Below are 24,940 nucleotides of genomic sequence, written 5' to 3'. Positions count from 1 at the left end.
CACTTGACCAAAAAACAAACAAACAAAAAAACTTTAAAATATACACAAACAAACCAGCACATACACTTGTAGGAATTCATTCTGATGAGATCACTGGACAATTGTACCCAGATGTATATACAAAGATGTTCACAGCAGTGTGGTTTACTATAAATTGCTTCCAATTGACGGCTAAATGGCAAACAATACGGAATGAACTCAGTAAATTATGGTCCACTTATAGAGCTGAAACCTAAGACACTAAAAAGTACTGTGGTACAAATGATTAATTAGATTATACGGCAAGATTTATTTCCAGTTAGATATAACTATATACGTGAAAATGTTTTCCAATAAACATGCATTATTTCTGCAATTAGAAGACAGCAAAAATAATCAGATGTTGTGGAAATACATTTATCAGCATAAAGGAATTAACACATTGATGACTGAATAAAAGCATTTATAAAAAGTATTTTTCAAGTATATCATTTTTGTTTTAAGTATATGAATACATGAATATAAGAGAAAAATCTGAAACTAAATAGATTAAAATGTCAAAAATGGTTTTCTCTGAGAAGGGGGATAATCTGTAATTTTTATTTTCTTTAATCTTCTGTCTTTCCCCCACTAATTTAATACATTCTACATGACAAAAAAGGAAGGAGGATGGGAAAAGCAAGTTAGTCTTCTGAATGAAAACCTAAGTCTGAATGAAGGTAGCCAAGGTTTGTGGAATTCTAAGCTAAAATCCTCCTCATCTTCCTCTTCCCCCACAGGTATTTCTAAAAATCTTGCAGCTTTCTCATTTTTATTGAGAGTTTAACTGTATGTTTAAAAACTGAGATTAAAATATGTTTTCATACAATTCCCATCTTACTTGGTCAAACCTTTGTTTCTAATCAAATTAATTTCAGTGACTGACACACAGAACCTATCTGCAAAATGTAACATAACTTTGCTTCCTGTAACTATCAATTAATATCCAGATCTTTATAAGGGTCAACAAATACGCAACTGACTTGATCCCAGAGAAATACTGCCATATAATCAATGATCTTTTCCTTGATTTAATCTATAAAACATTCCCTTTTAAAAAGGCAAAGGTATCTAATTATGTACCATTAAAAATGAATTTTGACAAGTTACCTAACTTTCAAATTCAAACTCCCTACTTGGAAAGAACTGAAGGAAGAGAATGACCACTATACCAAGCATTGGGCTAGATGTATTTAACTCTTAAGAATTTATGGCTGGGCGTGGTGGCTCACACCTGTACTTTGGGAGGCTGAGGCGAGTGGATAATGAGGTCTGGAGTTCGAGACCAGCCTGGCCAAGATGGTGAAACCCCATCTCTACTAAAAATGCAAAAATTAGCCAGGCGCCTGTAATCCCAGCTACTTGGGAGGCTGAGGCAGGAGAAATGCTTAAAACCAGGAGGCGGAGGTTGCAGTGAGCTGAGATCCAGCCACTGCACTCTAGCCTGGGCGACAGAGCAAGACTCCATCTCAAAAAAAAAAAAAGAATTTATAAAATAGGCTGGGAGTGGTGGCTCACGCCTGTAATCTCAGCACTTTGGGAGGCCGAGGCAGGTGATCACCTGAGGTCAGGAGTTCAAGACCAGCCTGGCCAACATGGTGAAACCACGTCTCTACTAAAAATACAAAAAATCAGCCAGGCGAGGTGGCGGGCACCTATAATCCCAGCTACTCAGGAGGCTGAGGCAGGAGAATAGTTTGAACCTGGGAGGCAGAGGTTGCAGTGAGTTGACATCAAGCCACTGCACTCCGGTCTGGGCAACAAGAGCAAAAACTGTCTCAACAACGGAAAAAAGAATTTATAAAATAACTATGAAATATTACTAAGTCCCTTTACAAATAAGCAAATTTATGGAGGGTTGGTAACTTCAAAAGGATAATTAAGTCACTAAAAATCACAGCCGGGATTCAAACCTGGTCCCCTTATTTCTTCCTCTGCCAAAATCAACACAATATGCAGATAGGGAATGGGGGAGGGAGGCTGGTCCTTTTGTCCTGTTGAGTGGAGTTCTCAACTTGCCTTTCTATTCTCCCTTTCCAGACCCCTCTTTCCATCCCTAGCCTCCCATAAGCTGACCAGGCCCTACCTCCTTTCTGCCTCTACCACCTGACAGGGACTGGGTAGTAACTCTTGGTCAAGCAGAACATAATTTTCATACCACCCAATTTCCATTCAATTTAATCCAGTCTTTTTGAAATAGCTATAAAATAATCTAAATTCAACTTTTTCGTACTCATGCCAATTTAAATACACATTCAAAATAAAATATTTATGCTATATAGAAGAAGGTTTACAAAGAACAAACCAAACCGTTACCTCAGGGGATAGAAAGTGAGGGTTATAACTAATAGCCTTCCTTATCATCTACCTGTTACATGTATTAATTCAAATTTGTAAATTAAAAAAAAAAAATTCTGATTCAGCCACTGCAAACATACCATCATTTGAATCCTTAACTGTTCACCTATAAGCACCTCACTCAATCAAAACTTGCAGTAACCCACTTACTTTGATAGAAACCACTCAGGAATTAGGACAAGGTAATGAAGAAACCTCCTCAGACTGTAGCAACTCCCATGTGGAGAGAAATCTTCACTCACACCAGCTCTCCAAAGTTAGAGTCTACAGCAATAAAACCACTTCCGCTGGCTGTTGTCCGGATTTCCCTTCCACTGCATGTAACCTGGGGCTCTAACCCATGGAGACTGAGTCCCTCTTGGAGGTCCAAGCTCCCGTTGCAGTGGGCCTACTTTGTCCACACCTCCTGAGGCTCCTTTTCACGTTTTCATTTTTCTGGGGATGTAGCTTGTTGAATTCCAATGTTGTAATCTACACCCTGCTTCCCACTTTCCCTGTCTGTTCCCAAAAGACAGGCAGGAGGTTCACATTTACCTCCTGAGTCCCCGTCAGTAAACCTTGACTCAGAGAACTTTTGGAAGTCAGTTCTGGAATCTGCACCCTTTCCTATTATTATTCTAACTTTCTTGATTCAAAATACAGCCCGTATCCTCTAACATTAGGGGAAAAACTGATTCTAGGCAAAAATGAAGAGATTACTGAGTTGGAAATCTTTTTTTACTTCCACTTATATTTGTTAATGAGGAAAATATCTATAGCATCTATTTTTTGAAATCTTTATTGATATAAAGTAATTGTACTTATTTATGGGGTACATGTGCTATTTTGATACATGCATAGAATATGTAATGATCAAATTAGGTTATTTAGGGTATCTATCACCTCAGACATTTAGTTAATAGGTACAAACATACAGGTGGATAGATAAGGTCTACTTGGTTATCTTTTTAAAAGTACTTTACAAAAATAATAAAATCATCATCATCATCCAATCCAAGTGTTTTTCTTTGGTGTTCAGGTTCAACTAATATTAACTGAGCCAGAGATGTCTATATCACCTAATTTCATACACATTATCTAATTTGTAGTCAAACCAATCTGTTAGGAACTTACCCCTCATTTAAAAGTAGGAATAAAGAAAAAAAAAAAAAAAGATAACCTCACCTTGGTAAAAAAGTGTTTCAATGAAAGCCTTTTTTAAATAAAGAATTTTATTGACACTGCTACCTAGAAAATAACTATACCTTCTTGGTATGTTCAAATTCCAGTTGTTTTTCAGTCACAGAATTCGATAGCTGAAGGGTTTGTTGAGGATTATAAAACTGACATCCTACAGAAGTAACTTTCTGGTGACTACAGACAAAAATGGATCTTCAGTATCAACTACTTCACTCCTCAGATTACTTTAGATCACAGGCTGCTTTTAAGAACTATTCTAATACACCACTGTATTCCAAAATGTCAGAAAATTGCAGAGTAAAGGAAATAAAAGAGAATCTAATTGGTGACAGCACATTTTATGTCAATAATCCCACCTGCCAGGGCACATTTCCCAATACACAGGTTACTTTTATAGAGATTCTAAAATACAAATTTAAAAATTAAACAGTGTGGCCTCTCAAGCCCTCGAAGCAGCACTAACAGACCCTCTCTTTTAAAATTAGACTGAGTAAGTTTTATACTGTAAGTACACCGATGTTTCTGGAAAATCTCCCAACAACGGATGCACAACAAATGTTGACTGGTTCACAGTAGGTCCCCAGTGAACAGCCACTGGACAAATTATTCTCACTCTTCAATCAGAAATTCTGTCTGTGGACCAAAGATGTTTAAGAATCCCATATAACTCTATAAATGACATGCAAAATGTTGTGTACATATGTGCATTTGTGTATTTTCTGGAGAGATTCTCAAAAGGGTCCACAACACAAAAAAGTATGAGCCTCTGGGCTTTGCTAACAGGAGGAAGACTGAATAAGCAACCAAGGAACAGGCTCTTGGCCTGATTCCAGGACTAATATTCTAGGACATCATGAAGCCACATAGATCTCATATTTCTCACCTGTGGAAATATCTATGCTATTTCTCGTATTCCCTTATTCCACAAATAAAAATTTCCGTGAGGTATTACCAGTAGTTTACAATACCGCAAACATTGTATGCCAAGCGTGGTGTTCCAGAACTTAAGACAGTGCTTGGTATGTGCTAAAAGCTTAATAGGGGTTAAATGAATGAAAAAATAAACTCTCAAAGAGAATTTTGGTTTTTTTGCACCAGACCAACCTGCCAATCTGAGTACAAGTGAACCTGTTCAAAAAGATCACTTAATTCTCTGGACTTCAGTGTCCTCATCTGTCCTGCAGTAGCTGAGAGAAGAGGAATGTAATTAGCTCATCTGTTTCTATGACAACCAATTCCATAGCTATCCCACCTTTAATTACTTCGTCCAAAACCTATGCACTGCTATTAGCCACTCAGCTTCCAGGCAAACCTGAAACCAGACATCACCATGTTCACTCCTACTGCTACTCTTCCCCACACATCAAGACCAGGGCTCAGCAAACTTTCTGTAAAGGGCCACACACAAATATGTGCAGTTTTGCAGGCCATATGGTTTCCATCACCACTGCTCAACTCTGTAATTATGGGGCAAAAGAAGCCATAGATAATATTTAAATTAACAATCAGATGTGTTCCAATAAAACTTTACTCATGAACTGAAATTTGAATTTCGTATCATTTTCACATGTCACAAAACATTTTTATTTTTCCAACCATTTAAAAATGTAAAAAACAATTCTTGGCTCCAGCACTGTAATAAACAGGTGGCAGGTTGTATTTCCCTGGTGATCCAGACCTTTCCCTACTGCTGAGAAGCAGCACTGAGAGTTGAAAAGTACTTTCTGAGCAAAGCTTCTGCAGAATCAGCTGGTTGACTTCTCTCTCTTCTTCTTGCCCACAACTTTAACTTACAAATAATTTGAAATCAGAAGAACTGAGATAGCGAGGACTATAAAACTCACTTGTTAATATTTAATCACAGCAGTGCTGACTTATAAAAAATGTTTATATCTCTTTTAAAAATTACATTAAAGTCTTCTCATTATACAGAGAAAATTTCTCTATTAATTTTAACTGGCATGCAATTCTACTTCTTCCCTCTATCCTCTTGACCTCAAAATTTGTTGCCTGAATGAATAAAATGCAAATATTAGAAGTAATGACGACTGGTTTTCATCTATAAAAACTGATTTCTTTTAAAGTATTTAATATTAAAAAGATTAACAATATTGGATTTTAAAAGGCTGGCAAGAAACATATACTGTTGGTGGTTGTATAAATAATTAACAGTACAATCCTTCTGAAGGGAAAATGTTTGGCAAAATTTATAAAAAGTTAAAATGTATATAACTTTTTGACAACACTTATACTTCTAGAAATTTATCTTAAGAAGACAATCAGATAAGTCAACACATATTTATATACAGTGAGTTTTATACTTTGAAGAATTATTTATAATCATAAAAAGATTAAAGCAATTTAAATGTCCAACATAAGGCTTGGTTAAATAAATCATGAATGGCATACAATGAAATTCCGGATGGGCATAAGAAGTAATGATGTAAATAGGCCAGGGACAGTGGCTCACACCTGTAATCCCAGCACTTTGGAAAGCTGAGACAGGCAGGTCACTTGAGCTCATGGGCCCGTGAGTTCAAAACCAGGCTGGGCAACATGGTGAAACCCCAACTCCACCAAAAATACAAAAATTAGCGGGTGTGATACCACAGGCCTGTAGTCCCAGCTACTCTGGAGGCTGAGGCAGGAAGATCACTTGAGCCCGGGAGGTGGAGGGTGCAGTGAGCTGTGAACACGCACTGCATATCAGCCTGGGTGACAGAGCAAAACCCTGTCTCCAACCCTGTCTCAAAAAAAAAAAAAAAAAAAAAAAAAAAAGAAAGGAAAAATAACATAAAGAAGTAGTTGACATAGATATGTCCACAAGATACTGAAATAAAAAATCGCATTACAAACTGCATGTGTTGTTTGATCTCAATTGCATACATTTCTACATATGGGTTGTACATGTACCAGTGTGTGTGTGAGGCTGAAGAAAGAGAAGTAGCGAAGCAGGGAGTTAAAAGAACTTTCAAGAAGATGTTCATACAGTGGTTGCACCTGGATGGTAGGAGTTTCAATGATCTTTGTATTCTTGTATATATTTTTCTGTATTGTTTCTATTGTGTTGCAGTGAGCACATATTAATTTTAAATTGTAAAAGGCTTATTAGAACATATGACACCAAAAGTGACTGCTAATATAAACTATGGACTTTGGGTAATAATGATGTGTCAATGTAGGTTCCTGGGCTATGCCCCACTCTGCCACAGGATTTTGACAGTGGGGAAGGGAGGGCATGTGTCGGGGTAGCAGGTATATGGGAACTATCTGTACTTTCTGCTCAATTTTGTGATGAACCTAAAACTGCTCCAAATTCTAAGCGTAGTAAAAAATAAATAAATAAAAACTTACTAAATTAATTCTTATCCAAACAATTCGAAAGTTCTGTTAATTAGAAGCAATTTGAGTCCCATAAAAGTCAATCTGAAAGGCTTTTATCAGAGGTGGTTTTAAAACACAGCAGATTACTCAGCGCGGATGGGGAAGTCCAGAGAACCGAAACACCAAGTCCCGAGCACCAGCTAGCTAGCAGCTCCCCGTCAGAAACTGATCGAAGAACGCTCCCCTCTTGTGAGAATCTATTTTGTGCATTCACACTGAGGATATGCTACTGTTTCTCTCCTGTTATTTCTGATTTAACAAAACGTTTTCAGTGAAAGCTTAGAGGACTTAAGACTGGGTTAGATAATCAAGGGCTCAAGGAGAGCAATTTAACACTTTGTCTTAGATTAGCTTTAAAATGGAATTCTGGCTGGGGTCTAGGACCTGCTGCTAAAAGATAAGCTGGTCTTAAGGGCTTTGATGGAAGGACAAGCGCCAAGATGAGATTCTGATGACAAGCCGTTTCTGCTACACTACCACAAGGCATTCTGATGCAAGTCTGAGGATAATAAGAGCAGAGTTGGGATAAATTAATGGGAAACTACTAAGTCTTACCTTAGTTTTCATTTTCTTCTTTATAAGAAATATGTACATTACAATTTATACTTCCTTTGCCATATACATACTTACACATGTATGTCATATCTATTGACTTTTATTCTAACAGAGCAAAAGGCTTACAGGTTTCTGTATCAAATGTATACCTTTTAGTCAGAACTACCTGAATGAGATATTTTTAATTGCAGGAAGACAAAAGCCACCCTTGATAAGAACTAGGATTCTTATCAAAGATTTGCAAACTCTAGTAGTATAGTATATAAGAAGTATCTTATATTAACAATGGGATGTTAATAAGTTTACAGAAGAAATTAAGTTCCTAATAAGTCATGGTTCCAAATTTTCAACAATGATCAAGTCATACTATGTCTGAATCTCAATGCTTTTTAGGCTTTTATATGTTAATGTGTGAAAAACAGATGTGATTCAATTTCAGGCAGTCTGATAGGAATGCTTTTCCTCACCATCCAAAACTTTAGCTTGTTTTGAAAAGGAGTCACACCATGGAGCTCCTTGAAGAACTCAGGAAGCTTCCAGAGGGCACTGACCTGAACTAAATTCATCGTAAATGCTGAATTCCTATGCAATACCCCAGGGAAAAACAAAGGCAACAACGACAAATTTTATCTTCACAACTATCCTAGGAGATACTTTTTATCTCTCTTTTTTAAACTGAGAGTTTTCTAGCCTAGAGGTTATGTACCCTACTCAAAGTCACGAAGCTGGAGGTAGGATCTGAACTCAGGCAATGCAATGAAAACCTTAACTGCCTCCCTGGGAGGCAGGAGACGTGCAATTTAGTTCTGCATCTACAGGCCTCCCGAGTGGAGGCCCCATGGAGGAGAGCTCTGCTCTGTCTCCTGACTGCTTCTCCTCTCAAAGGAATGTGCAGATGCCCTGCTGTCTTCCAGGACTGCTGGGGGAACATGAAATTCATAGACGAAAAACTTCTGAAAAACTGCAAGCTCTATATATGTGCCATATGCTAAATATATCCAACTCTGAATATCCTAGCAACACAGAAATTACTTTCTAAAATATAGAGAAGAACCTAACAGTGCCTTCTTTGCAGCCACCCTAGAGTGTCTTTTCTGGGGTATATCTGGAAGCCTGTACAGTGACAAACCATCAAACAGGAAGTCAAGGTCTTAGTTGCAAAGCAAAACACCCTGGACGAGGCAATATAACACATGGATTTGACATTTATTGTTGAGGACAGCCAAGCAGTTTCAAAATACAAAAGCATATATAAATAGCAGTCTGTATCCAGGGAAACACATTTTCTCTTTAATAAAAATATTCTTGATTTTAAAGAACACATAAAATGATTGTTTTAATTTCAAAATATCAAATCCTGAGAGAACAGAATAATTATTTCATAAAACTCTGATAAATAAAGAATCAGCATTACTTCTTACCTCCCACATGTATACATTATTCTTAACCTGAGATCTTTTCTTCTTATCACCAACAAATGGCCCAAACTTTTTGCCTTTTAAAATTGGTTTAGTGGCCCAGACACCTAGAAAATAAAATCAGTATTTTTATACTGTATCATGGTTATTTTAAAGATTGAAACCATTAAAATCAATTAAGCTTCACAAAATAGTTAAAAGGCTAAACTGCCTAAATCAAGCTAATGTTAAATAGCCTGAGATCAAGTTAAATCACATTAAGTCGAGTGCTCAGAGGAGATTTTTATTTTTCTTCTTTATGCTCTTCTGTTCTATAAAGAGCTTAGATTGTTTTATAATTAGAAAAGAATGTTTTCTAGACTATTAAAATGTTTTACATGTAACACTACCCATACAGTAGGATCACAAATACTTGACTAACACAATCACAACAACTGAAGAGAAAAAAATACTGGAATGGAGTGAAGCTACAACTGATTTTTAAACTCCTCTGTCTGCTTGTCTATAAAGTTCAGATTGTCTCTAATGAACATGACTTGTTCTTATAAAGGGTTAGAAATAGAGTTTTATGAATAAATACTTTTGAAGTTCATTTGCTTAAAGTGGAAAACCCTTTCTTGCCTAACTAAACTTCCTGAAAACTTAGCTACTGGAATGGCTCACTTTTCAGAGTTTCCAGAAGCCAAAATAGCTGTTCATCGACAGTATTCTTAGGGTTGTTTCTATTTTCTATGCACTGACCATAACAGAAAGCGATATAATGAGCAAAGCGGTCTGTGAAATGGCAGGAGTCTGGCCCAGGAGTCCAGGGAACTGGCACACAGCATCCTTTTAGATCGCTTCCCTCATCTTTTGGCTTCAGTTTCCTCAGGTACAGAATGGCAGGTAAAGGCTGGGCCAGTCCTATCCTGCTAGAATGTACAAATTCCACTTTTCTGTAAGTCTGCTATTAACTGCATTTGACAACACCTCTGACAATCAATTAGTTGAGCTACAAAATCAACCACTTTAATTTGAACAATATACTCAAACTGCTCAATAAATAAGTTTCCAAAGAGAATTTTTTAAAGCATGTATTAAAATTTTTTCACACATATGTACATATAAATTGGAGTATCAGAAGTGTATCTTAAAAAAAGAAACAGGGATATAAATATGATATATTCTAAGACTGTATTTTGACAAAAGTTTTACAATTTACTTCCTTAGTTTTCTGTCTAAAGGTTAGGCCACAAAAAAACCAAACACACACAAGCTTGGTTTGCATTCAAGAAATCCCAGCCAGAATTTAGATACACTCACAGCACGTCATTCATTCAAGTATCTACTGAGAGTCCACAAAGTATTTGGAACTGGAGGCACAAAGATAAATAAGAAATAAAGGCACCCACAAGCAATGACAGGGACAGGTAGTATAAAAACAATTACAAAATAATGAAGTGAATATAATGGCACAATCACACTCCAGTCACAGTGAAATCAGAGAGACGGGAACAACACGTTCTGTGGGGCAAGGCCCAGCAGGAAGACTCAGAAGAGGAGGACACTTGGGCGAGTCATGAAGGATGGGGCATGTGGCGTGTGTGTGTGTGTGTGTGTGTGTGTGTGTGTGTGTGTGTGCGCGCGCGTGTGTGCGCTAGCACGCGCGCGCGCGCGTTTCTGGTTTTATTTTTACAATCCGTGTCCAAACTGGATTCTTGACTGGAAAATGCATCAACACCATATAATCTTCTAAGTCAAGGGTAAATCCGCTGCTTTTATGGTGTGCTCCCTACCTGACATGCCCTTGCAGGAAGCCTCACTGCCACCTGCTCTTTACTGCCTGACTTGTTCCGTGACAGGAGAAGCACTCACCAATCCGGGTCTTGTCAACAGCAGATGGGAAAAGCCTCACTTCCTCCGGAAGTCCTCGCAGCACATGTTCGGGTACCTCAGCCAGGGTCTCAGTGGCCACCGCAGGCTCCGTAGTGTTCTGCAAGTCAAGAAATAGAAGGATCACAGCAAAAGAAAGAAAACCCAAATTGTGGGGTTTTTTTTTTTCTGGTTCAATAAGCAAATATGCAAAAATGTAACCGAAACCTGAAGTTGGCAAGCCAGACCAAAACGACATGTCAAGCGTTTGAGGAGCTGCTTTCATGCTTGTTTGCAAGTGTCCAAAGGAAACCCCTGCAACCTTCAAGCATGTCTGTGTTACTCTATTTTGTTCCAGCCACCTGTGGCCATTTCCAAAATATAATCATCTCCGGCACCATACTGCTTTAAACTCAAACAGAATCTGGCAGCAAAATATAGCATAAGCTTACTTTTAAATCAAAGGCTACCATCAGTACCTTAACACGTTTAAAAAATAAAAACCAACACTGGCCACTTCAATGAATGCTTTCAGCATACACCACAAAGGCTACTGGGGCCCTCCAACCCTCCCCATTCATGCCGCCCTCCAGCAACAACCCCTAACTGGATGGAGCTTGAACATTCCACCCCAGAACACAACAACTTATTGTGGTCCCTCATTGTAAGTGTCGCCTTTTCCAGGAAACAGTAATTTACCACTGTTTACCAAGTCACTAAACAGCAAAGTCACCAGGATATCACAGAGTTGCTAAGAAATAGATAATTTTATAAAATTACTTATCAAAGTTTAGGCTGGAATTCATCATAATCTTAAGAAAAGATTACTACTAGGTAAGTATGTAAGGAAGGGAGAGATTTGAGCCAACTGGTAGAATATGACTGTTATTTGTTAAATAACTTTCAAATCAAAGGAACGCCAAGGGTCTAGTAACTGGTACATCATATATCCTACAGAGCTGATGCGCTTATCAAGTCTAACTGATGTGCATATCATGATACTGCTAAGAATGATGGGTTTTGTAGTCTGAGTGTGTTTCATTTCACTGCACAAAGAAACATTTCTCCCGGACTTTTAAAGGAACCAACATAGGCAAAAGTCAACCCCAAACAAAAAAAGATTAATTGTTCCCACAACAACGAAGCTCTTGTAGTCTCAAGAATATATGTACCAAGAAAAGAATATCATCCAAACTGGCATACTCTCAGCATTTCAATTTTTAGTTTATTAAATATCAGCAATCTACTTCAAGAGAAATAAATCTTACAGTCATTATAAACATGGTAATCTATTCTCTGGCCTGCTTCAAGTTGGAGAGCCCAAGAGAGGGCATCTAAAGACAGGTTCATCTCTCATGCAGAGCTGAGCCAACTGAGCCTATGTTTCAGACACACAAATGCTTTGTTCCTGCTTGATTTACACCTTTGTCCCAACAATATCCCTGAAACATTTTCCAAAACATAAGATAGTCATTTAGCCCCAGAAAATGGTCCTACAGTACCTTTAATTAGCTAAAGTGCGAATAAATTAAGCATAGGAATTTTTCACTTCTAAATATAGTGCCCCCATTTTTAAATTTTTAATCTATAAGCTGGATTTTTGGAAATATGAACAATTTATTTCCAAAGAGGGAAAAGGTATTACACGGGTAGTTGGCATCCTAAGCTACATAATAATTATTTCAAATCACTGATAAGTAAGTGACATTAACAAATATTTGCCAGAGTGAGGCTTCCTATCAGCACTGGCCATTTAGTAAAGCAAAAGGGGGTTTTCTTCCTCCGTCTCTGTTGGGGCCCTAGGTAAAGACTCAGCACCATTTATCCTCCCCAGGAGCACAGTTAGAGTCACCTCGTCTGCTAACCTAAACTGGTACTTCCAGGCACTTTTACAGTGATACTAATGACAACTTCATATTCACCGAGAACTTCCTTGCTCAAGGCACTGTGCTGTCTTACAGGCTGGGTAGAATTTACTCCAAATAGCCCAAAAGGGCTCTTTTCTTCCTTAGTTAGATATTATTAGTGTCTCCTCCTTGCCACACAGAGCAGGAAATTAGAGCTTAGGGATACTGCTTAAATGGCTCAAAGCCTGGATCTGACCCCTTATCTATGATTCAAGTGCCTAGTCAATACTAACATCACGGAGTTTTCACTTAAGATTCTGCTGGAATACCATCTAAGGACCTCTGCCCTAAAACTTCCATATTTCCATGGAAATGTCAGTAGGAGATGGCATCTAAGGCAGGAATGGTCATTCCCATAGGAAATGTGTAACTTGAGTACAAGTTGGAGACCACATGTATTAAAATTTCGGAAGCACCCGAGAACACAGAGGACCTCAGCAGAGATGCCATGGGAAAAAGAAATAAGAAAAAATGCTATCCATTTGTTTATCCGTTTTAAGTCAACTCATTATTTTTTATCTTTTTTTTCTTTTAAATTACTCTTTTAGTAATTTAGACCCATTAGTTTTTGTTTTGGGCTCATGCACCCAGTAGAGGAAAGTTTTTTCTGTTACTTTTGTATCCTTCACATTACAAAAGGACCCAGCTACAACAGTAGCAAATCAATTCACAGCAGCCCAACCCAGATGCTGGGCAGACCCAGGGCTCTCCCTCCCTTCTCCACAACCCTGCTGGACTCAACATGGCAATGGCTATGGCTGCAAACTGCCTGGAACATTTCTAGAAAGTCAGTTGTGTGAGAAGTAGAAGGTAGACTCATGGGCTGGACTGCCTAAATAGAACCACCCTCTTTTCTTCCTTAGTTCTCCTTCATAACTCTTACCACAATTGCAAATGCTTATTTGTATAGCTCTGTGTTTACTGTGTGCCTCCTCTGTGAGACTGCAGTGAAGACAGATGGTGTCTATCTTATTCAATGTTGTGTTCCCCGTGCTTAGCAGGAGATTTCAAATGTTTGTTGTCACTTAAATACTTGAATGAGTACATGGCTCTTTGTAAGCTAACTTAAAGCTTTTTTTTTTTTTTTAAGGTGGGGGAGGGATAGAAATAAATAAAAAAGCAGGGTCATCTATCAGAAAGTATTTTCTCCAAATGCATCTGAATTTCTTGAATTTGAGGTAGATATTCTTCTGGGCCAATATAAGAATCCTTTTTTAGAAAATGTGCTCCCAGCATTTTGGGAGGCCGAGGCGGGTGGATCACGAGGTCAAGAGATCGAGAACATCCTGGCCAACATGGTGAAACCCCGTCTTACTAAAAATACAAAAAAATTAGCTGGGTGTGGTGGTGCGCACCTGTAGTCCCAGCTACTTGGGAGGCTGAGGCAGGAGAATTGCTTGAATCCAGGAGGCGGAGGTTGCCGTGAGCCGTGGTCTCGCCACTGCCACTCCAGCCTGGCGCCTGGTGACAGCGTGAGACTCTGTCTCCAAAAAAAAAAAAAAAAATGTGCTATGCCATTAATTCCAAGCAATCAATGGACAAGTAAACCTTTGGAACAAAGGAATGTTTTCAAAAAATTATCTCCTCCACATACTCACAAGCTGCTATCTCTTCTTGGTACATACCCTGATAGGATTAGATGTAATATCACACTCTAAACAGGTTCATCTTGGTTCTTACACTAAAGAATCACAATATGATCCCGGAATTATTTCCCAGATTGATGTTGTCTAAAATAAATTGTACCATCTACTCAATTAATTTATTTAAATATTTCCGAATCCTGCTATGGGCCAGGCAATGTTCTAGGCAGCACATTTGCCTCAATAATGCATCACTCTGGTGAGAAACACAGACAAAATCCAACACATACATACAATGCCTGATGCCCTGTAGAAAACTCAAGCATAAAAAACGGGGTACATGCCTTCTGATCAATGGCGAATGAAAAAAAGAAGGGAACACAGTCATGGAATAGGGATGGAGATGCCTTTTCAGACAGAATGCTGAGGCCTCTCTAGAAGTAGAAATGGAATCTGTGACAATATCGGGGAAACATGCCAGGAAAAGAAAACAGCCAGGACAACATCTCAACTTAAGAGAAAATGCAGTATGCAGGCAAAAAGACCCATGTGTCCAGAGCAGAGACGATGAGAGAAGCAGCTAGAACTGAGCCAGGAGGGGCAGGCAGGGGTAAGGCCTCTCAGAAATACTCATTGCCATTAGCTCGTCTACCTGGAATGAGCGGAGTAGAGAGCAGAGAGCAGAACGCGAGCTCTGCAAGGCACCCCAGCTGCTGGCGTCTCCTAGCACGCCCTGTCCTTGCTGCCCCGGAATAGAGGCATGTTCCTATCTTAGGGGTTTTTAACAATGATCACTGTGATATGAAAGAAGCTAAAGGACTTCTCTGCTTTCCTATTAGTTAGACCTCAATGAGGATTCATTATTTGACTGCTTAATGAAGTACAGTCTTTAAACATGCATCAATGAACAGATCTGGAACAGTATGTATTAAATTTAATTTAACTGTAGTTAACTATTACTTGATCTCAATCCAATGTCTCCAACTTCCTACCTCAAACTCAAAGAAAGTCACTACTTGCTTCTCTTCCCCCAGGGAATCACCAAAGCCTGTCTCCTTCATTCAGCCCATCCATCAGTCATTAACAAACACTCCCTAAGTGTCTGCTCAGGGCTAGCACCACGCTGGGTGGTGAGGATCCCCAGGGACCCCCTCCTCATGAAGCCCACTGGCTAGAGGAAGAACTTCTCTGTTCCTGCTCCCTGAGACAAGAAACCTTAGAGAGATTTTTATTCACGAGTTTTGACTTGCTAGGGAGCCTCTGAAGGACCCTTCTACTGCTTTCCTGATACCTTTCCTCTGACCCAGGATGACCTTCCCATGCTGGACGGGGTGAGGAGCTTAGGGAGCATAACATTTATTCCATCTTCTGGGCCAAGATCTGTGCTAAGCACTTTACATGTATTACCTCATTTAATCCTCACAATAACAATCACAGCTAATACAGATGAAGCGTTTGGGTATGTCAGACACAATTCCAGGCACTTATCACCTCATTTAATCTGCACACTACCAGTTGCTACAGGTACTTTTATGATCTCCATGTTACAGATGAAAATAAACCTTGCCCATGGTCATAGTCAGCAGGTGGCAGAGAAAGGTAATTGCAATCCAGACAATCTGGCTTCAGGGTCTGCATTCTCAAACACTAGGCCACAGAGCAGCTCTGCTGAGTAACTTTCCCAAGCTACACAGTTTTAAAGTAGTGGAGCCAAGATAAAATCCAGACAGACTCCAGAGTCTACATTCTAACAGTTCTAACCACCAACCCAGGGGGTCTCATACTTTTAGTCTAGGGACACCTGAGAATTCCCTTTCTGGGACCAACGAGAGCAGAGCTATTGCTATAACAACACTAAGATGTCGTCTGCCTTTTTCCCTCTCAAGTGTGTAGGGTGGAGTTTTCTAGAGACTATCATGTGTGAAAATGTCATCATTCTGATGGCTTATGAAATATGTGTGACTGCTTAATCTTATGTTTTACATTTTTCTGATTTATGAATAAGGCCTGTAGTCAACTAGCATTATTATGCCAAATCAATTTCCGAGCTTTGATACCATACTACAGCTTTTTAAGATGTTACTGCTACAAAAGGATAGGTAAAGAGTACACAGGACTCAGGCCGGGTGCAGTGGCTCATGTCTGTAATCCCAGCACCATGGGAGACCGAGGTGGGTGGATTATTTGAAGTCTTCATCCTGAAGTCAGGAGTTTGATACCAGCCTGGCCAACATGGTGAATCATAGCCTCTACTGAAAAAACAAAATCTAGCTGGTCATGGCAGCACGCGCCTGTAATCCCAGCTATTCGGGAGGCTGACGCAGGAAAATCACTGCCCAAGGGATAGAGCAAGACTCCTTCTCAAAAATAAATAAATAAGAGTACACAAGACTCTCTACACTATTCTTATAACTTCATGTGGATCTATAACTATTTCAAAATAATGTGTTATCATTTCCAATATGGTAAACATGCATAGATATGACACACATCAACAAAAAGCCTGAGCTGCTGCTGCCTCCAGTCTTCCATCGTAAATCCCCTCTCAGGACTAAGAAGCAGAAGACAGGACCCATTCTTAAAGACCAAATCTACAGGAGTGGAGGGAGCCACGGAAGGCTTAATCCACACATTCATGTCCTATGTTCTCCCCTTCCTGGGCATCTCCCCTACCTCCTCAGTACAACTGTTAACATTAAAACTACAAGCTTTAAAACTGTAAGCTTTCTCCCCTCTTTCTCCTCCTTCCTTTTTCTCCCTCTACACCCTGCGATATCATTTTCTTCCATACTTTGTTTTATACATTTTCCCTTAAAAATAAGCCATGAACTTTGGGAGGCCAAGGTGGGTGGATCACAAGGTCAGGAGACAGAGACCATCCTGGCCAACAGGGTGAAACCCCATCTCTACTAAAAATACAAAAATTAGCTGGGTGTGGTGGCCCACGCCTGTAGTCCCAGCTACTCGTGAGGCTGAGGCAAGAGAATCACTTGAACCCAGGAGGCGGAGGTTGCAGTGAGCCGAGATTGTGGCACTGCACTCCAGCCTGGTGACAGAGCGAGACTCCATCAAAAAAAAAAAAAAAAAAAAAAAAAAAAGCCATGAGAAGCAATTTTTATAACTTTCTACATCTATGCACACTTGAAAAGACAGTGAGCAATGTCAAGTATGTGAAGTTGGGGACAAGACATGGTTGTGACATTTGCTCTCCCCAAACAGGCACAAGAGTCTTTTTCATTTGAAGGGTTTCACTAATCTCTAAAGGAGAAAAAGCAAAATATGCCAGAATAAACTGGGATGAGTTGCAATGGCTTCAGAGTATTAAACACAACTTACTATCAATGCCTGTTTGGGCTCCTGCAGGGAACAGAGGAAAATGTCAAAGAAAGTTCCCAAGGCTTTAAACCCCAGGGGAGCGAAGCTGAGACCCCAGCAAGGTAAGATTGCCAAAAGGGGCCAATTTGCATTTGTATTCTAGGCCTCTGCTCTACCCAGAGAACCCTTTGGGCTCCTAGAAGCCAGTCCCCACTATCCTAACCTAGTAGGATTTCCCCTGTGGCTCAGTTACAACACTCTCCACAACTTGCAACAGTGTGCACTGTGTATTGTGAAAGCCCTCACTGGTTGGCTTGGTTAATCACCTCTCCAGAGAGGCAAGTTTAGGGCCTTAGACAGGCAGGTTCTGACCAGAGCTGTGATCACTAAATGCCTGGCAGTCAACCGCCCAGAGGTCTGGGCACAGACAGATAGCTGTGCAACTGGCCATGGAGTCCAGGAAGTAGATGACAGGCCTCAATGGAAAGCAGAGAAGGAGAGAATAGCTGAAAACAAAAATCCCAGAATGCCCGTATCAAAGAATGAAAGGAAGAAAAGGAGCAGCGAATGAGTCCTAGACCTAGAAGTCAACGCAAAGCCAAAAGAGGCACCAAGCTCATGGTATCACCAAAGCCAGGGAAGACTCCAGGAAGTGTGGTGGTCAACAGAGCCAAACACTGCTGCTGATCCTTCAAAACCTGTCATGTCCAATCCCTTTCTTCAGTTCCCATTGGCACTGTCATCTTCCAGCCTGAAATTACTCAGGAGTCTCCAGTCGTCCTGCACATGTTAGCAAGCGTTCCATGTGCTGGAGCGGCGCTACCTGGGGAACGCAGCCACCAAGAGAAGGGGCAGGTCCTGCCCACCTGCACCCCACGCTAATGTGGCACACTAGGGGTGTTCAATGTCTCAGTGACCTCAAGAGTGATGTGAGAGATGAGGAGGGGACAGGTCAGTGCTTTAGTTAGGATGTCGGGGGAGGCCTCTCAGAGAAGATGTCACACAGGGACTTGGACTTGAGAGATGAGAATGAGTCATGTATTAAGAACTGAGCAGGCCAAGCAAACATGCTGAGGAGAGAAGGGGCTTGGCATGTTCAGTAATAAAAAGAGGCCACTACAGCTGCACCAGAGCAGACCTGGGAAGAAAGCAGAGGCGGCCGCCACCGGAACCTGTAAACCCAAGGCAGGGCAAAGAGCTGGACTGCATTCACAAAGCAGTGGGATGCCATAAGAGGGTCTGGGCAGGAGAGTGACGAGATGGGATGAGGTTTTCTGGCTTCCAGTCTACTCTATAGGCAACTTCTCTGAACCTTTTGTCTTCTTGAATAATCAATCTAGAAAGCATCTGATTCAAAATGCTTTTTAAACTTTCTAAATACAATCTAGTAGTTCATCTGCTAGCTTTAGAGACTCCCAAGGTTCAAGAAAGCAAAGAAATTAAGACACCTGAGGGCTCATCCCCGCTACTTGTCTTGTCCAGAAGATTCTAACACAGAATGGGAATGGGTAAGGCTGGGGACAGGGGGTTGGTAGGCAGGAGAAGGAGCTTTCTACTGCCTCCCAGTGAGGCTGTTACTGGTGAGACTGTTTCAACTTCTCAAACTATCTTCATCCAAAGCAGCAAACTGTGGGCTACAGGCTTTCATCAGATGGGGTTTGTTTGGTCTACCATGGATTTAAAAAAAAAAAAAGATTCTATTGGAAGAAATCACTGGAAAATACCCATTTTACTCTTCCAGGTAGTCCCTGGACCCTACAGGCATCTGGGTTCCTGGCGTACCCTCTGGCCCCTCCTCCCCTCACCATGTTAGGTCCCCTTCCTACTCTAGGCCTTTCTCACTTTAGGCTTTCACCTGGCCCTCAATTCTTCTAATGGTCAATATCCTCCACATCCTTCCAGGTCAAGTTCCAATCCCAGTTCCTCCGCAAAGACATTCCCAACAACTTGCAACGACCACCAGCTTTTCTCATTTCCCAGATAGTGAACTACACATACACTTTCTGTAAGGCCTGTGGAGAACCATCCATAGGGAGGAAAACTATTGGCGAGGAATCAATCAGGAGCTTTCTGTAATTGCCCAGACAAGGGATGTTTGGGTCTGAATTCAAGCAGTAACAGTGATTAAACTATTTGACCGGGCAGAATCAGGACATGGTTACCGGCTGAAAAACAGTAGTAATAAATAATAACTTACACTGTTTCCTGTATGTCAGGGACTAGCCTAAGGGCTTTCCGCCCAGTAACTCATTTACTGCTGACTGCAACCACATGGGGTGGGCACCAAGTCTCTCCCTATTTAACAGATAAAAAAGCAAACACAAGGAAGCCAAGGACTTGCCCAAGGTCACATAGCTGGAATGGCACAGCACAGCTGACCAAGGAGAGTGAGTCAGAGGACATCAAAGGAGGAGCAGAGCTCAACAGTCCTACAGCTTTCTTCTCTACTGAAGTGTTAAGATCCTAACGTAAGAGGAAAGGCTTCTTGCCACAAGCTCCTTCCACTGACTTAGGGAAATGCTATTCAGGTTGTTAATTTTTTTTCAAATTTCAGAAATAATATTTTCATTCAGAAAGACAAGGTCCCAGATTTTATAAAAAATCGCTAATTTATCTAGTGGAGTACATGATTCAAAACAAGATTTTAAGTGCCACCATTATTCATTCAGCATGCTAATTTCCAAAACTACACATTTATTAATTGAGCTTTAAGTCAAAACAGACAGGAACCACCTTACTTAGAAGACTTTTTTTAAAGTGAAAAAATCAGATTCATATTTATAATTATCTATTTTTTAAAATTCTGTATTAATAATATGATAAAACAGTGAAAGTGGTTTCAACTTTTTACATCATGTATATTTTTAGAATTAGAAAACACGGGCAGAGATAACTACGATGAAAGATAGAAAGCCATCCCAGGGGTTCACGGACTCTTTGGAATTAAGGTGATGAATAGACACATCTAGATGGTCAGATGGTCTCCCATAAAACTCCTCCTGTAAAAGAAATGAACTATAGATACATGCAACAATACGGCTGAATCTCACAAACAGTATGCAGACCGAAACAAGACAAACACCACAGGGCATAGACTGTATGATTCCACCCCTATGAAACTCCAGAATGGGAAAAACCAACATGTAGGAACAGAAAGCCGATCAGTATGGACCTTGGGCAGGGAAAGACCAACTAAGGAGCAGCAGAAAATAACTTCTTGGGGTGATGGGCACGTCCTATGACTCGACAGTGGTAAGAGCGATACGGCTGTGAAACCTGTACTGTTCAGTTAAAACAGTTACCTTTTACTGTATGCAGAATATACCTCAAAATTGATTTTTAAAATCAAATAACAGGTCAATAAATCTAAATTCTCATCTTTAAATCATGTTAAAATGAAACTTTAATGCACCAAGAAAACAAAGGACAAACATACCAATGCAATAGAAAATAATATTTTCGACTGTGTTCACTTTCTTACCTGTTAAATAGGGATAGTAATGGTACCCAATGTGGTTGCAGTCAGTAGTAAATGATTGACTGAACAGAAAGCACTTAGGCTAGTGTCTGACACATAGGAAACATGGCAAGTTATTATTATTTATTATTGTTGTTTTCAACCAGTAACCAAGTCCTGATTCTGCCCTGTAGAATACCTTAACTATTTGTATTTATTAAGAATTCTTTAACTCAATTCTAACAGTCCTCGACTCAAAACCCTACAAAAGTACCCCACCTCACTGGCAAAGTCTACTCTGGTCACTCTAGCGACCCCAGAGCTGAGCCCACACTTCTTTGACCATTTACTCTGCCCTCCTCAGCTCTGCTCCAGGCACGTGAACCACAGAACCAACCTCCTCCACTCTCCGTCTCCAGCCCCTCTCTCCACACTCTTTAGACAAATGGTCACTGCCATCAGCAAGGTAACTCTGCTCTAGGGCATAACATTGGCACTGGCTGCTGTTACATAAAGTTGCATGCACCATTTTCCATGGTCAAGATATACTAATGTTTTTATGTTTAAAAATATATAAGAATAAGCAAGTGTTATTGGTGTTTCATTTAAATTTATATAAGTAACTCCTTTTACATGCTTTGCCCAGCGAATTATCAGAAATTATTATATCAGTTTAATCTACTTAATTAAAGCACCTAGTTTCTTAAATATTGATTGATCAAAACTAACTGGAAAGTGACGGCAATATGTGATGGAATAGATTAAGTCAATTTTCCTTAATATTAAGAACACTTCATAGTATATTCATACTAAAATATATATTATTGCTACAACAGACTAATAATAGTCACCGAAGTAATTGTTACAAGCAAAAAAACAGCTCAGAATCATCAGTTTAATCTCTAATTTTAGAGCTTAAAATCTCTAAAATTCTATGAACAACTCATCTTTGTAATAGATTTGCAAACAAGAATCTAAGCTACTAAGCTACTGGAACAAATGATGGGGAAAAAAAAATCAAACAAGCTTCCGTTTACTGAAATAGCATGAAATTATATTTGGTTAAGAAATGAGCAGGACTGCTATAACAATAAACAGATGAAAACACAAAACAAGAAACACTTATACACCATTTTTGAAAAAGAACAGCAGTCATATTAGCTCCGAAATATAACAAAGTACCCTCTTTCAAAAAGCTGTCAGGTCCATTAAGTTGTCCAACTGAAGAGACTGTCCTGAAGCATGGTATTAATCTCAACAGTGAACACACGTATCACCACACTCTTGCTCCCTTACGATCCAGTCTCCATACCACAGTGGGGAGGGCGTCCTAAAAATGGCAATCAGCTTGTGTCACTGTCCAGTAACCCTAAAGGCCCTATAAACCTTGCCTCTCATATCGATGTCCTCTTATCCCAGAGTCCGAGACAGGGCCAAGCTCCAGAACCTGGCTTGCTCTCTGTTCCTTGAACAAACAACCTCATTTCCACGTCAGGGCCTTTGTACCACTGTGTATTTACTCTGCCTAGAATTTTCTTTCCCCAGATCTTCATGTATCTGTCTGGCTCCTGGTTATTACCTGAGTCTCAGTTCTACTAGCAATCACCTCCACAGAGTAGCCTTCTCTGACCATGTAATCCAAAGACCTCCTTTCACCTCCACCCATCATCCTTTATAAAAAATCTTGTTGAATTATCTTCAAAGCACTTTTCACTACCTGAAATTACCTTGCTTGTCTTCCTCCTTTTTAACTGTCTCCCTCTTGGAGTATGTTACTGGCAGAGCCCCTGCCTACCTAGTTCACTACAGAACCTACAACATGCTGGGGTACAGTCTGTGCACGATGAATGAGGGAAAGAATGAATGAACATTAGGGACAACTGAGATAACGGACCTATTCCTGAGATAAAGCCATTCCTAGATAAGTCTAGGAAAATAAGGAAACCAGCAGAACATCTCGAAAGTTAAGTATCAGGACGGGTATGGAATGTAAATGAAGCAAGCAGGAGACCTATGATCTGAGAACAGAGAAAAGAGAGCACGGAGAGCCAGGGGAGGAGGCACAATGACTACTGCTCTTGCTGCCACCCAGGCATGGGCTCAAGTGGAAGGATCCAAGACTCACATGCAAAGCAAGTTGGCTCTAATTGAGAGGATAAGAGATATTAAGAAAGGGGTAAGTTTTAAGTGAAGAACAGAAGGGAAGAGAAAGAAAGACAAAGAATATGTGGGTCGGGGAGCTTTGTGGAGCCCCAGGACTGGGCTCAGAGGGAGCTATATCACACTAGGACCGACTTGCAACACACGGATAGAACTGAGTGCAACAGTTCAGAATGCTGCCTCAATAGTCAGTGCTTAAAATACTGGCAGGCTGTGGACTCGATTGCTTCTTCTAAAGGAATTGATAACAAACCATATGGCATGCCCATACCTAGGATCCTGCAGTCCCTGAAGCTCAACTGCCAGGCATATATAAACAAATTATTCTACGCTACTGTCTAAGAGACCATACCCATCAGAAGAAGCAGAACTGGCAACTAAAATCCATCAAAGCGATGCTGATCCGTCCCCAGGGAGAACAACCTAATCCTAAAATAACTATCAGGATTTTATTTGTAAGTCAATCTTCTTCAAGTTCAAACTTTTTTATATCTGAATTTTGTTGTGTAGAGTTATTTTTCAGTTTTTGAAGCATTAGCTGCTCATATTTACTGGATGAAAATGAGAGAAAAAATACGAGAAGGGAAAACCATAAATTATCCTGAAATAAGTCAGAAACCTTAAAAATAACGGGGGTAATTATTGAAAAATACTGATAGATTTTATGCCCTAACAATCAGGTCTAAACAGCATATAATTAACATTCTTCTAATAATGAAAATATAACAAAAGATGCTAAAAATTTTACTCATAAAAAGAGGACAATTTTTATAATCCAAATAAAAGTTTCATTACTATCAGACCATTTAAATTACACCCAAATCAGAAATGTGTTAACCATTAGAAACATAAGAGGACACTTTTCCACTGATAACTTGGCATCTGGCATCAAAGGCAGTCTTCTGCAGGTCTGATATTAAAACTTGTCGAAAGCAAAATGAAATTGTAAAAGAGCCAAGTAAAAGAAGCGGTTATTGCTACAACTTTTTGAATGGCATGCAGGCTTTTTTAAACAGACATTTGTTTGATATAATTGAAATATACAGCAAAAGTTTGAAGTGTCAAGTCTAACACACTAGAAATATTATAAGCCTAATACTGTACAAGAGTTAAGGCATGATTAATCCTAAGGTTAAAGGTGTAGGCACATCAAATAAATGATTTCTGAACAGTGATGCAACAAGAACAGTATCAACATTTAGATTCCACTTTGGAAGAACTCACAACCATTCTAACGCAAATCAAGACTACTGTGATAAAACAGTTCCTAGACAGTAGAAAAGCAAGCTCCTTTTGGTGACCAGTTTCTCATTAAGAATCAATCTTAAAATAGGAAGGTAAATAAAACCTATGAAATATATATGTGTATAACTCTGATGGATGATGACTGTGGAAATCCACTCTATTCTTTTTCCTCCCCCACCTCACCACTTCAAAAATAATTTGCCTTCAAAAGCATGTCAATAAATCTGCAAGTTTTAAAATAATAGAAAGCATGTGTCCCATGTGTTCGCCAGATTCGGATTTTTATGTTACATGTCCTCTGCATTAAAATAAACATCTCCGATAAAGAAAGTAATGAAAAAGAAATCAAAAGAATCCATTCCAAAAATTTCACATCTCTCAATGCAACACAGGGCTGAATTTATTAAACTTGGCCCGCTAATTAAATTGGACTTGTGATCTCTAGTTAGAATCACCTGTAAATGATAAAAAGGTGTCCAAAGTTTCAGTTGATGATGGATACAAAATGTT

The 24,940-nt window shown here is 39.7% G+C and overlaps 1 protein-coding gene across 8 annotated transcripts in view; it reads right to left on the bottom strand.

Annotated features, from left to right (window-relative positions):
* Positions 1–24,940, bottom strand: part of PRDM2 (PR/SET domain 2) — a 118,874-nt gene that overhangs the window by 78,453 nt on the left and 15,481 nt on the right. For all 8 annotated transcript variants that reach the window (XM_032300456.1, XM_032300461.1, XM_032300454.1 and 5 more), the window contains 2 exons: positions 10,767–10,884; positions 8,916–9,019 (listed from right to left, as the gene is read on the bottom strand). In XM_032300456.1, coding sequence (XP_032156347.1) covers positions 8,916–9,019; positions 10,767–10,884 — 222 coding nt within the window. Of the gene's footprint in view, positions 1–8,915; positions 9,020–10,766; positions 10,885–24,940 lie in introns of those variants that run through there.

The sequence above is a fragment of the Sapajus apella genome, unplaced genomic scaffold (genome assembly GCF_009761245.1).
Source record: "Sapajus apella isolate SASKATOON/1434 unplaced genomic scaffold, GSC_monkey_1.0 scaffold43, whole genome shotgun sequence".
NCBI lineage: Eukaryota > Metazoa > Chordata > Mammalia > Primates > Cebidae > Sapajus > Sapajus apella.
This window is presented reverse-complemented; position numbering and strand designations above follow the sequence as displayed.